The 14354-nt window shown below is 33.7% G+C and overlaps 1 protein-coding gene across 1 annotated transcript in view; it reads right to left on the reverse strand.

Moving 5' to 3' along the window:
• The window catches only part of PKHD1L1 (PKHD1 like 1), a 141379-nt gene that overhangs the window by 94452 nt on the left and 32573 nt on the right, over window positions 1–14354 (reverse strand). Inside the window, exons 17-23 of the mRNA XM_090283443.1 lie at window positions 13237–13380; window positions 10484–10641; window positions 9446–9559; window positions 7898–8047; window positions 6742–6866; window positions 5395–5558; window positions 4014–4186 (exon numbers count right to left, since the gene is read on the reverse strand). Of these exons, the coding sequence (XP_090139569.1) occupies window positions 4014–4186; window positions 5395–5558; window positions 6742–6866; window positions 7898–8047; window positions 9446–9559; window positions 10484–10641; window positions 13237–13380 (1028 nt within the window). The remainder of the gene's footprint in view (window positions 1–4013; window positions 4187–5394; window positions 5559–6741; window positions 6867–7897; window positions 8048–9445; window positions 9560–10483; window positions 10642–13236; window positions 13381–14354) is intronic.

Below are 14354 nucleotides of genomic sequence, written 5' to 3' on the forward strand. Positions count from 1 at the left end.
AAGTATCAAGAAACATGAGAGAATGTCTATAACAGCTTTATTCACAATAGCCCCAAACTGAAAATAATATGAAAGTTCATCAATAAAATGAATAAATTGTGGTATATTTACACCACGGAACACAGTAAAGCAAAAAAAATAAAAAATCTAAAGTTACATGCAGCACATGAATCTCACCATATCAAATAAAATAAACTAGGTGCAGAAGAGTACATATTGTATTACTCATTGATACGATTACAAATAAGCAGAAGTCAAAATAGTAGTTATCTAGGTGTGAAATGTAAGTAATCTAATGACAAAGGGAAGGCACAAGGAAGTCTCTTGGTGCTAATGACTTCTTTATCTTGATCTGAGTAGTGATTACCTGAGAGTACTTATTTTCTAAAATTCATGGAGTTTAGCAAGGTTGCAGGAGGTAGAATCAACACACTTCTCTATACAAATAATAAGCATGTGGAAACCAAAATTAACAACACAAGACCATTTACAATTGCTTCAAAGAAAATAAAATACTTTTGTATCAATCCAACAAAACAGGTATTGAATCTGACTTGAAAATTAAAAAATCATGATAAAAGTAATCAAAGAAGACCTAAAAATGTTGATAAAAGAAAGCAAGAAAGACCTAAATAAATGGAAAGACACATAGTGTTCATGGATTGGAAGACTCACTATAATAAAGGTGTTATTTCTCTCCAAAACAATCTAGGTTTAATGAAATTCTTATCCACATATCAGCAAGACTTTTGTAGACATAAACAAGCTTACTCCAAAATTTATATGAAAAGACACAGGACCTAGTATAGCTTAAAACAATATTTTACTAGAAGAATAGAGAGGAGTCACTGTACCCAATGTTAAGACACATATGAGGTGGGTACCCCAGAAAACAGAATTATCTTCTGGAGGGTGGGCCCCTTGTAGTAAGGCATCCCTTGCTGGATGACTGTTCTAGAAACCTATCTGTATCAGTGTACTAGTTGAGATAGTTGTGAGAGGCTGTGTTCAGTTTCAGTGAATTTTTTTGACAACTCTTTTAATAGGTTTGCCCATTTCATGATGAGTGATTTACAAGCACACAGGTCACACCACACTGAGTGTTGAGCAGTTTTTGGTGTAAAATGGCATGACCCCCATGCCCCACCCTCTCTATTCACCTGATCTCTGCCCGAGCGTCTTTTTGTTTCCCCAGATGAAAAAAGTCTTGAAAGGCAAACATTTTGCCAATGTGGATGTGGAAGAGGTGAAACAAAAAATAGCAGAAGCACTAAAAGGCATCCAAATTGATGAGTTCAAAACCTGTTTTGAGCAGTAGAAAAAAATGTCTTGATAGGTGTATTGCATCAAATGGAGAGCACTTTGCAGGTGGCTAAAGTTTAAATATGTAAGAATAAAAACAATTTTTTATAAATAAATTCCAGATTTATTGGGGTCCCCCCTAGATAGCTACAGTTTTCAAGAGATTGATGTCGGTATTGGTGGAAGGATGACACATGGAGCAACGGAACAGAACAGAGAAATCAGAGGTAGACCCACATGAATATACCCAACTGATTTTTGACAAAAGTGCAAAAGTGATCAAATGGATGAAGGATAGTGTTTTCAATAAATGGTTCTGGAGCCTCTGGAGCCACATCAAACGGATTAACCTCCACCTAAAACTTCACACCTTATACAAATGTTAACTCAAAATGGATCATGGCCTTAAATGCAAAATGGACAGCTATAGAATTTTCAGAAAGAAATATAAAAATATTCAGGGACTTTGGGTTAAGCAAAAAATGCTTAGCATTGAAGCTAAAAGCAACATTCATAAAGGGAAAATTTGATAAATTTAGATCTCATCAAGATTAAAGACTGTCGCTTTATGAAATGGCTTATTAAGAAGAAAAGGCAAGGTACCAACTAGGAGAAAGTATTTACAAAGACATAGCTGTGGTCAGATGAACCTACAGAGGTGACAAAATTATACAGAACTACACATATATACAAAGGACTTGTATCTAGAATATATAAAGAGCTTTAAAAACTCAAAATAAGAAAACTGTTCAATTAGAAAATGAGCAAAAGAGAAAAAACATTTCACAGAAGAGAATATATGGATATGCAAAATCCTTAGCCATTAGGGAATGGAAATTAAAACCAGAATGAGTTATCAGTGCAAACCCTAACAGAATGGCTAAATCAAAAAACATATATGGTGTTAATGCCAATGCTAGCAATTGTGTGCAGAAAGTGGATCACTCATACAGTGCTGATGGACACGTAAAATGATATAGTCACTTTGGAAAAGAATACACTAGGTAGTTTCTTACAAAACTATATGTAGCAATTAATCTGGAAAAATCAAAATTTGTTACATGAAAACCTAGAGGCGAATATTCATAGCAGTTTTGTTGATAATAGCCAGAAACTGAAAACAACTGAAGTGTCCTTCAATGAGTACATGGTTAAACACTACTCGGCCATCAAAATCACCAACTACTGATATACACAGCAACTTGGAGTGATCTCAGGGGATTATGCTGAGTGAGAAAAGCTGATCTCAAAAGGTACATATAGGTATGATTATGTGAAGTCTGATTCTATCTACATAACATTGTTGAAATGACAAAATTATGGAGATGGATTAGTGATTATTGGATATAAGGGAGTGCAGGAGGAAGGGAGGTGGCTGTGGCTGTGAAAGGTCAGCAAGAGGGATCCTTGTGATGGAATTGCTCTGTGGTGGTCAGATGAATCTACACATGTGATAAAATTGTATAGAACTACACACATACACACAATGAAAGCATGTAGAACTGAACAGGGTTAGTAGTTTGTATCAATGTCAAATTCCTGGTTGTGCAATTATGCTACACTACACAAGATGTTGCCATTGGGGAAAAATAGGTGAAGGGTATAGAAATATTTCTGCATTATTTCTTACAACTGCCTATGAATCTATAATTAACTCCAGGTTACAGTTTTTAAAACAATTCATTGATCTAGACATTTAATATATGTGCACATTACTGCAAGTATCTTTAGTTTGAATTTTTTAAAAATGTATGAAAATATAAACACCATATTCTACAAGTTACCTTTGAGTTAGCCAAAGCTAGATAATACAATTACCAATTTTAATGAGAAATTTTGAAAACTGGGAGACTGTTGACATAAGTGCTTTGACAACACAAAACCCTAAGTTAGTTACTACATTTTGTTATAGAGCTAAGGGAAAAAGACTGAGAAATATTTACAAGACACTCAGCTTGAAGATACCTAAATTAAAACATTGAGCCAGAACAAAGTAAAGGCAATTTGCATGAAATACTTAGTTTTTCAGTCCTAGTGATCACAAAATTTTTTACTTAGCAAAACATTCTTTATGAGACCCTGCTATAATATTTAATCATTGTTTAATCCTTAATCTTAAGCTTATTTTGGTTTTGATTTGTTGCAGGGAATTATATTAACACATATTTTTGTAAGACATTAATTTAAAAAATCTCATCATATCGTAATATTTAATACTTATTTTAAACAACTCAAGCCATACAAAAAAATTGTTCAGATCCTTTTGGAATTAGGGAAAGTTGTCTATTTCTTCCCTGTGTCAATTTTGATACCAACAAAAATTAAATGCTGCTTATAACAGAAATGATTTTTAAAAATACAGAATCTAAAATTTTCTTTCAATAAATAATGTTTGTGGAAGAGCCCACAATTTTTTCTTTTAAATAAACAGAGGTGACTACTTAAGTCTGACAGTTTCATATGGATGTTTCCTCTTGTTTTTTCCCATAGACATATTTTTGAAGATTTTTAATGTTTACAGTGAATTTTCATGCTCAAATTCAACAACCCTCTAGGTCTTCATTTGTCCTTAGAATAATTGTCTTGTCCTGTTAAAAGATATTTAATCTGCATGTCACGTATTTGGGAAGATTAAAAAGGAAGTTTGTTAGATTGAAACTAATGCTTCATACATTGACAATAAATAGTAACTTGTAAAATGCTAGGCTTACCTGCCCAAAGCTCACAGTTATCAGGGGTATATCGTAACTGCAATTATATGAAGTCATGGTGACAGAATATTGATTGGTCACACTTGATCCATTAATTTTGGTCTGATTCACCTGAAAGTGCTTTAAAAATATTCCTTTATTTGTTAATGCTGGGAGTCTTCTCCTTGGCATTTCTAAAGAACATAAAGTAAATGAGAAGTAAAATTGCATAGCTTCTGCTGCTAACAAAGAAAATTACCTTTAAGTAATATCCACGTGTCATGGACTAAGCTGTTTAAAATCAAGTTTTAGTAGATCTTAAGGCAAATAGTTTGTGGTGCTTGGTAAACTTTCACTTCTATACTATAAAGCTCAAGTCTGTAGACCTATGAGCTTCATCAGGTGAAACAAACAAACAAAAAATTGTTTAAATTGTTACTGAAAAGTCACCACAGTTTGGGTTCTGTGTAGCTTTCTGTGGCCCAGTTAGCTCTGCTCTGGTCCAGCCTGCTCACTGGCACATGTGCTCCAAGAGGGCAGAGACAGGATTGTCTGTTCTTTGTTCATTATTAGTACTGGATACAGTGCCTGCCACAGTGTAGGTGCTAAATCAATGTTATTTAAGAAACTACACCTGTCCCTGCACAATTCAGCTGTCTTACACATGTGTTCCACCAATTATAATACAGATTTGATGTTAGCAAATTCAAAGGGAGTGACTCTAAAGTATTAACATTTAATTTTTTTAGCAGTTGGATCATTGCCTTGCACTTGAAAAACTCTGAAAAATGGTGATAGTTGCTTTTTAAGGTGACTGACTGTTTGGAGTTAGGTTGATTTTAAAAAAATCAGTTTAACTTTAATTATTTTATTATCATAGCTTATACATATGAGTCTACTGAGATACTTAGAAAAACAATACTAAGACTATCAGAAATAAAGTTTTCATTTGTCACATTACTAATGATTGCTGTCAAGTCCATGGGAAGATTCAGCCCAATCTTATGAAACAGATGTCAATGTCACTATCAACACCAACATCAACAATGTCAGTTGTAGCCTTTTAGAAATAGCTCTCTCTATTGTTAGTTGTTTATCAAAAAATCAAACTTAGCAAAATGAAAATGCTTGCCCCAGTTTATATGTCTGTAAACAGAACCCAGGACTACAAAACCAATATTTGCTATAAGGACAGTTTACACTAAGGATGCACTTATTCTTAATCAGCTAGCCTTATTCCTTAAAAAATGATTAAATAATATTATCATGATAAAATAATAACTCATAAATATTTAGAGTCATTGTTTCTATTTAAACTATATAATAAAAATTATTTTCATGGTAAGATTTTACATACAATAGATTTAGATAGCTTACATAGATATGAAATGATACAACATACCATCCCATATTGAAATTGTAGGTGTCTGTCCAATGTATACTGTATCCACATAGAAGGACTGTGATTTTGATGCTTTCTGTAAACTAATCCTCTGAAGGGAAAAATTAGTGCCAGTGTACTTGGTTTGTATGAGGTCCAGAAGGTCTATGCAAGTGTATATCCAGCTGAAATATGATATATTAATTAGGTATATCGATAAGTTGTAATGTTTGCTGTAAACACACTGGGAAAAGCATTAAAATCTTAAAGAGCAAAAAGTTTTGTTTTTGTTTTTTTCCCACAAGAAGACCATCAAGTATGCTTTATGAGTTATAAAAGCAGCCATAACAAGGGAGAGCAGACAACAGAAACTTACATGGGCAGTAAAGGATCTAATGTTGCATCCAAATATAGATTATCTTTTATTTGCAGCCTTGGAAGTAGCCACAAGAATGTAAAGTATTCTATAGCAATAGGTAAGAAAACTAAGGAGCATGCATGCTGGTGTGGAGCACATAAAATAAGACACAAAAATGAAGTAAACTATGTTAGCAGAAAATGTCAGGAAAAGAGAAGTAAACTCAGTCCAATACTAAGAAGCAAAACTGAGCCTTGATATTATTTCCAAAAAAGCTCACTGGAGTTGCATTCTCTACTGTTCTAAGCAGAGACAAAAAGTTGCTGCTGAGTTGTGTATAGCACAGTACCTTTTAAGTGGGTACTTTAGATTAAGATTCAGGTTTTCCATGAAATACTAACTGCATTAGAATCCCACGAATTATAGTTAAGCAATTCTACTATGATAGTTTACAACAGAAAGATAAACGCTGCCATCCAAATAACTAAGCAAAGTTTAAGAATAATCTTCACATCTTTACAGCTACTACTGTACTTATTAACTGTGCAGTTTGGGCATGTTTTTATTCTCATTTCTTTCACTGTTTGCAAACTCAGTTTTAGAAAATTATATGCAGTGCTACATCAAGTTAAAGTGCCCTTTAAAATAATGAAAGCACTCAGGGACTCTCAGTAGAAGTCTATTAATTATATGACTCTGAGGTTTTAAAAACTACTACTTAGAAAATTTGGTATACTTAACAGTTTACCATTGTTTTGCCTCTTAAATGGTCATAAGTGATGATGACACTACTAGGTTTTATTTTTTTCTCGATAGATTTACTTTTGGTACAACTATTTCTGTGAGGAAGCTTTGTGTAGAGAGCAAGAAAGTTGCAGTTAGACCGTAGTATACACAATTTATCAAAAACAACAAACAAACAAACAAAAAACAAGAAATGGGTTTGTTTTATCTTCATAGTTTATACACTCTAGTATAAGTTAAGTTTTCAAATTGATAGAGTAACTTACTTGTTTCCATAAGCAAATGTATATGTAAATTGTATATCAGTGCTTCTAGTAATCTTGTTTCTGTCTTGGTATTGAAATTTTAGGCCAATATAATTTTCCAGGAATCCTTTGTATGCTAAACATAACTACATAGAAAATATGAAAAAAATCAGAAACAATGTCTTTCTATTAAATTACTTTGCAAAAATTCAAATTAACTCATTTCAATCGAAAAACAAAAGCAAACAAACAAACAAACAAAAAACCTCTTGAGCATTTTCCAAACAAAATGTATCAGAACACCTAGGAATAAAAAAATGATTTCAGCCTATTAGGTGCAGAAGTTTTGGGGAAGATTTTATAGAAGAAGTGGAGTTGAAATGACTTTATAATGAATGATTAATTCAATGTCTTTTTAGACATGGTTTCCTTAAAAAATGGAAATAATTCACTCCTTAGAGTTGCTATGCTACCTAAGAATTAGGTCCAGCTCTAACTGAACTCCTCAGTGGATTTAAAAGTCCATTACACATAGAGAGGGAAGAGAGAGAAATTTTTAGGTAGATTGAGATGTGAATGCAGCTGAGCATTTAGAGATGAAGATGTCATTGTAAAATAGTGACTATATACCAGTTTTAATGGTCTGCCACACCTTAAGAATACGAAATACATTTAGAACTTCCAGCTTCAGAACACGTGCTACAACTTGAGAACTTTAAAACAAGAGAAAGGGTAAATCTATGATTATTAGTCTTAAATACCTATCCTAAAATTGCCATTTCCTCTTCTCAGAATTTCTTTTCACTTTTCTCTGATTAGATACTTGAGATCACTCTATTACAACTATCCATTTTTGTTTCTTCTTAATTAATAAGGGAATATTAAAAATATACATATTTAATTGTTTTAGTATTTAAATTAGTGTGCAAATAATTTTTTTGAAATTATGAAGTAAAGCAGAATGCATGTGCATGGTACTGTATATTCTTTTGATTAATTTTTTTTTTCAGTATCACCAGAAGAGAAAATCCCAGGCACCCAGAAACTGAACCACAGTGCCTGTCCATTGTGACATGATTTCACATGACAAGCACTCCTCCTTGTCTTAAAATTTCATGAAATTTTATTACCAAGGGATTTCACAAATTTAATTAGCATATCATTTTGTTGAGCTTACCTGATTATAAGGAAATAATAAAATATCTCCATATGGTAGTTTGTTTGGTTTAACATCTGCTGAGTCAAAAAGAACAGCTGGGTTTTTCAGGGCATAACGACCACAGTATGCATCCGTTTCGGCTGTCTTTTGCCCTCTATTAATATTTTCCTGCAGAAACAGTAATATTTCAAATGAAAACATGATTTATTGTCCTGCTTTATTCCCCAACATCTCCACCCAAGTCCTTCAAGTTCTGCCTCGGATCTCTTTGCTTCCCAAACTACTGTAATTTGAAATGTTTTCTCTCTTTGAAATTCTAAAGCTCTCACCCTGTATCATTCATTTGGATCTATAATAACACAATCCCGTGTAGCTGTATTTCCCAAATCCTATCTTCCCCCATTATTATGAATTCCTTAATGACATTTAATCCTTCCTTCCACAAATGTTCACACAAGAGTTCACTGTGTGCCAGGTTTTTATTTGTTTGTGGATGTTTTTTGTTTAATCTTTGGGGTTCAAGTGATGAACACTACATCTGAACACAAAAGCCTACCCATTTGGAACAAAGGAACCAAGTATTATAAAACAGAGGCTGAAGGGAGGCATCTAACTCAAATAAAAGCATCAAGAAAAATGACTAAGAGAAAGTGGCACGTGAGTTGTCTTTGAAGATAAAAAGGAGTTATTTAAAAGGAAAAGGGGGGCAAAGGGCTTCAGAACAGGGTAAAATACAGGCAGAGAAGCAGGTGTTACGAAATGCAAATTGTCAAGGTAAGGTGGATCAAAAAGCACGCTGTGATGTGACGGGAAATGAAGAAGGAAAGAAGTACAATGCACATTTACTTGTGCAATTCCCTTGGCTGCAAGTACTACATTCAGGATAAGAGAACCCAGAAACATGTAGATTTGCTAAATTAAGTGGAAAAGGTAGCCCATTAAGTGGATTTCCCCCTTTTATTTCACTAATAAACCTCTTCATATAGGCATCACATGAGATATATTTTAAGGACTCATTTATTTCCAGGGTATTGATCTGAATTGAATAACTAGCATATTTCTTATTTTGATGATATTCACTTAGAAATAGTGCCTATCTGCCTTCCTTGAGTCCTCAAAATAAGAATTAGGAAAGTAGTATATTTTAAATTTTCTTTGCTGTGTATCAATGAAAAATCTTTATATCTCACCGAGAAATAAATAATCACTAGGCATGAACTAATTGAGCAGAGAGTGATATCAAAGAGCAAGGGAAGTGATTTACTATGTAACACCCTACTACAAATTTTATTCTCATACTGTATCCAACTGAAGAAAACAAACGAAAGACCCAGTAGATCTTATATTTTTCTACTTTCTATGGATCAAAAAAATTCATTTGTAGTGAAAATACTGCTTTCACAAATGAATCATTTTATAATGCAAAGAGATGTTAGAACAGACCTTATCAAAAATTATACTTGTAGTTTGTTCAAAAATTAGTTAAAAAAAGTGAAATGACAAAATTTCGAACATTTATATGAATTATTATTTGGTCAGTTTCATAGTTCACTAAACATTCCATACCAGGTTAAAATCAGTTTCATAATCTCTGAAGTATTTCACAATAAATCCTTCTTCAAAATTTGCAATTTGCGGTGGACACTTAGCACTAACCATTTCTTCCACTGCAGCCTGAAACTAAATTAACAAATATGAACTTTAGCAACTTCTTTTTTCATGACGAGTTACTAATTGGTTACAACAATATTGGTTACAATTCTACTAATTTGTTATAACATATTCATATAATAATTCCCATACTTTAGCTATAATTAAGAGATCATTTCCTAAATAATTAATATGTGATAATTTTAGTGTCCTATAACTTTCAATAGTTTTTAAATTTAGAATGACAATAGTAACATCCAACTAGCTAACATTAGCTTCCTTAGTTAGTTATTACTAAGGTAGGTATATTTGTTTAACAGTTTTTTTTTAAAGAGAACAATGAGGTAAACCTAAATAAATTAGCACCCAATCAAACAGACTTCAAATGAATAGTTTTCCAAATTAAATCAAAATTAACTGGAAAAAAAACATATAATCTGATACAGTCTGTTTTTCAGAAGAAGAGATACAGATGTTGAAAGCCTATATTTATGACTATTTAAAAATAATAAATAATTCCAGGTATACAGGAATTGATAGACATTCATGAGATATCCTATAATTTCTACATCTATTTCTTTGGCAAAGCACAGATATAAATAAATGACGTTCAGAAGTAAGGACTTGGAATGACAGATGATCTTTAATCATCAAACAAATATTAAGTTAAACTCATTGTACAGGGAGTTGTCAAAATTCAGTAACTCACAATAAAATTGTTTCTTTAGGAACAGCTGCCCCATATGGAGATACATCAGACCCTGTTGGCACAGATCTAAGAAACTGCTTTTTATTTCCTGTCTCTGTGACATTTCCTCCCTTCTCTGCTCACTATGGGTTGGCGCCGATCCATCATCCCAATTAGGCGAGTGTTACTACTATTTAAAGTGTTTTTTTTTTTTTAATAGAAAAGTGATGTTTAAATGGTTTTCTGTTTAAAAATTAACAGCATACTTCAGCTACTGATGGCCACACAGTAAGAGGCTTAGAAGTGACCCCATCCCAATTCAGTGTAAATGTGTCCAAACTGGGTTTTCCTTTCGTTTGTTCTGTAATATCCAGTGTGACATTATATCCTCCAAATACTTCATAACCAAGCAGATCAAAGTCTCCTGCAATGAAGTACCAAACAGAATTTTAAGATGTTAATTTTAAAAATATCAATATATTCATAGTATAACTCAAATTTAACAAAATTGGTTTAATTTGGAGTTGCATTATCACAAAACAAGAATGAATAGGGAAGATGTAGATCCTTAAAATTGAGCAGATTTATGCACAGCAGAAATAGGAAAACAGCAGATAGAACACTGTTCCTTTAAGGTTCTGTTTCTATGGCTTACAAGGAAGTATTAGAAGATAAACAAAAGGAGGTATAGGGACCATGATGTAAAGATCAATGGGCAGTAGTATATTCCAAATATTCTTTGAGTTTTGTGCTAGGACCACTACCTCAGTGTGAAGGGCAAGTCAGGGATAGTGCAATTTTTTTTTTTTTTTTTTTTTTTTTGGACATGAATAAGGTACAAAGCTGAATTTCAAGGAACAGTCCCAGGCCTGTGAAGCCTCTTAATATCACCTTACTTAGAGAGAATTAAGGCCTTGTCCTCAGATGTCTATTGCTACTTTGTTTTTTGGTTTTTTTTTTAGTTTTTAATATCTTAATTTTATTTTTTAAAACATTTTTATTGTATTTTTCTATGGCCATTTAACCCCCTGATACCTCTCTCCCCCCGCCCCTGGCTGATTTGGCTCAGTGGATTGAGCGTCAGCCTGCGAGCTAAGTGTCGCTGGTTCGATCTTCCAGTCAGGGCACATCAGAGAAGGAAAACTCTGATTCCAAAAAACCTCCGCTGCCTTGCGGCATACCTCTTCAGGGGAAAGGCTAAGGGAGTAAACCCCGACAGAAAATCCGGAGCCGGAGTCCCTAAGGCGGTCTGACGTTGTAGTCAACACCGGCAACTCCTGCGTCGCACCTGAAGCCAAACTGTATTGACTCCGTCTTTCCCTTGGATCCTTCAGCTGCGAAGAGAGGGGGGGTCTGCTGCATGGGCAACAGCAGACCCTCCATATTACCCTGCCCAGGCTCTGTAGCTTCGCTTCACTGGAGAGGACACTCCAGCGTCATCACAAGATGTTGATTCAACACGGGAGGAGACAGATACCGTGTCACTCCCGAGTCGGACTGCACAGCCATTCTCGGCGGTGCAGATAGACTCTTAAGAAGCTACACCATCGTCTCGAGAGACGGACGGCTGCTGACGACGACGACCTCTCTCCCCCAAAGCAATCACCACACTGTTGTCCATGAGTCCTTTTTCCTTCTTATTCAATCCCTCCACCCCCTAACCTCCCCCTCACCAGCTGTCATCCTGCTCTCCATCTATGAGTCTGTCCCCATTTTCCTTGTTAGTTCAGTTTGTTCATTAGGTTCCACATATGAGTGAAATCATAGAGTATTTGTCTTTCTCTGACTGGCTTATTTTGCTTAGCATGATATTCTCCAGGTCCATCCATGCTGTCTCAAAGGGTAAAATTTTATTTTTTATGCCTGAGTAGTATTCCATTGTACAAATGTCCCATAGTTGTTTTAACCACTCATCTACTGATAGGGCTGCTTCCATACCTTGGTGATTGTCTGTTTAGTTTTGGAGGATGCTTTACTAGTAGAATTTCATTGATCTCCTCTGTCAGGTAAAGTCCTAGAATTTGTCCAGTTATGATTTTGGTACCATGTTACTTTAGGTCTTTGCTGAAGCCCTAAAATTTCTCTTATCATAAGTAACTTCATGTGAGAACAAGGATAACCATATTTTTATTTATATAGTCTTTTGACAATCTAATTTGGGGGGAATTTTTAGAACTTCAATTCATGTTACACACAGTTTTTCACTCTCCACCCAACAATCAAATTAACAATTTTGTAATATGAGACAAACATTGAAGTAAATCTTACTTAAGTGAATTGGGAAATAATGATTGCCCAAAGAAGAGTAAACACACATTTTCAGGGACCTAATTCATGAGCTAGGTATCTCAAATACCCAAACTGGTTGCTAGAATTGGCTATAAGACTTGATAATCTGAAACAATACATTAACAGCTATTACTTAAAAAAAAAAAAAAAAAAAAAAGCATAGAAAGATCAGGTAATTTTGGAAATGTTGCATTAAACACAGATGAACTGGGCCTTTTTGTTTGTATTATTTGTTTGTTTCTCACTGCAGGGTTCCTCAGAGATTTTAATATCCTAATAAACTCAGTTAATCTTCATGGACAAGCCATGGTAAGCACTGTTTCCAATGTAGATTTGACCACAGAATGCTTTCATCCTACAAAATCTGGCCAGACTAGGGTCTCTGAAGCAATACTGATTTACCTAAATTTCATTTCCAGACTTAAAATCTTCACCAATTTTGCTAATTTATAAAGGACTATTTATATTGGTAGTGTATAGTATACATAGTGTATTATTGCCCATGCATTAGAGTTGTACATTCCTTGAAATACAATGGCAATTTAAATTGCAATGGAACAAAAATAACCATTTAATTTCTATTGTTTCTAAAATTGGTTGAGGCTGTGAATCCAATTTTTTTCCTCTGTCATTTTATGGTGTTTTTACCTTTTTCAGTGGGGTTGCACAGGATACAAATTGGTTTCCTAGAAAAAGCTTAAGAGACATGCAAAATGAAATACATGCTTACCTCTAGTTGATATGAAGGTTATCATGTAAACATAACTCTGAGGATTTTGTATTCTTGTTACTTGAACTGTATCCGGTTTTAAAGACCAGAGGTCATTTAAGGCTGACTGCAGCAGGAAGTCAGAAGCGTCAGCAGGTAGCAAGACTTGCATGAATTTAGAAAGAAAAAAAAAGAGGAGTTGGAATCTTTCTGTATTACCGACAATGATGTCTTAGAGTTGATTTTTTTTAAGTACTCATGGTCTGTACAATATACCACTTAATGAAATTGTGTTCTGAAATTGATTCAAATTCAGTAATATCGACCACATAATTGGATTATGGTCTCTTGAGCTCATATTTTATTGTCTTAATATCCCCATAGCAATAAGCATTATATTTGGCAAGCAGTAAATATCCATCAGTATTTACTGAATGAAACTATTAACTGAAAGAGCAACATTAATTTTTTCAGGACTTACTGTACGATATAGAAATATAATGTTTTTTTAACAGATAATTAGTGTCTCGTGGGCCTATCACTTAATTTGAGAGATCGAAAGCAATGTTTTACTTCTCTGAAATGATTAATTTAATTCCTGTTATCTTACACCTGTGAGTCACAGATATATAAAATCCTGTGTGCATTTAGATATACATTTGTTATGATCTTATAGAAGAAAATGATAGTATGTGCCATGTTTTTTGTTTTTTAATGTTTTTATTGATGCCATTTTCTATCCCAATCTGAAGATTTTTTCTTTCTATTTTTCTGCTTTGTCTAGCATAGTATTAAAACTGAATTTGACCACAGCATATACCTCTCTATAATTATATGTACAGTAGTCCCTCTCTATATTGCAGTTCACTTATCGCAGCCTCACTGTATCACGGGATTTTTAAAAATATTTTAATTATTTATTGCGGATTTTTCACCATATCGTGGGATTTTGTGGTACTATATATGTATGTTGTTAAAGTTACATAGGTTTAAGAGTGTAGAATATGTTTAAGAACATAAGTAGTGTTTATAAAAGTGTGGAAAAGGTTAATAAGGGAGTGAGAAAGGTTAATAAGGGACTGGGAACGGTTTGTAAGTGTGTGGGAAGGGTTTATAAAGCCTTAAAATATAGATAAATA

Source organism: Furipterus horrens, unplaced genomic scaffold, assembly GCF_987537825.1.
Source record: "Furipterus horrens unplaced genomic scaffold, mFurHor1.1.pri manual_scaffold_7, whole genome shotgun sequence".
NCBI lineage: Eukaryota > Metazoa > Chordata > Mammalia > Chiroptera > Furipteridae > Furipterus > Furipterus horrens.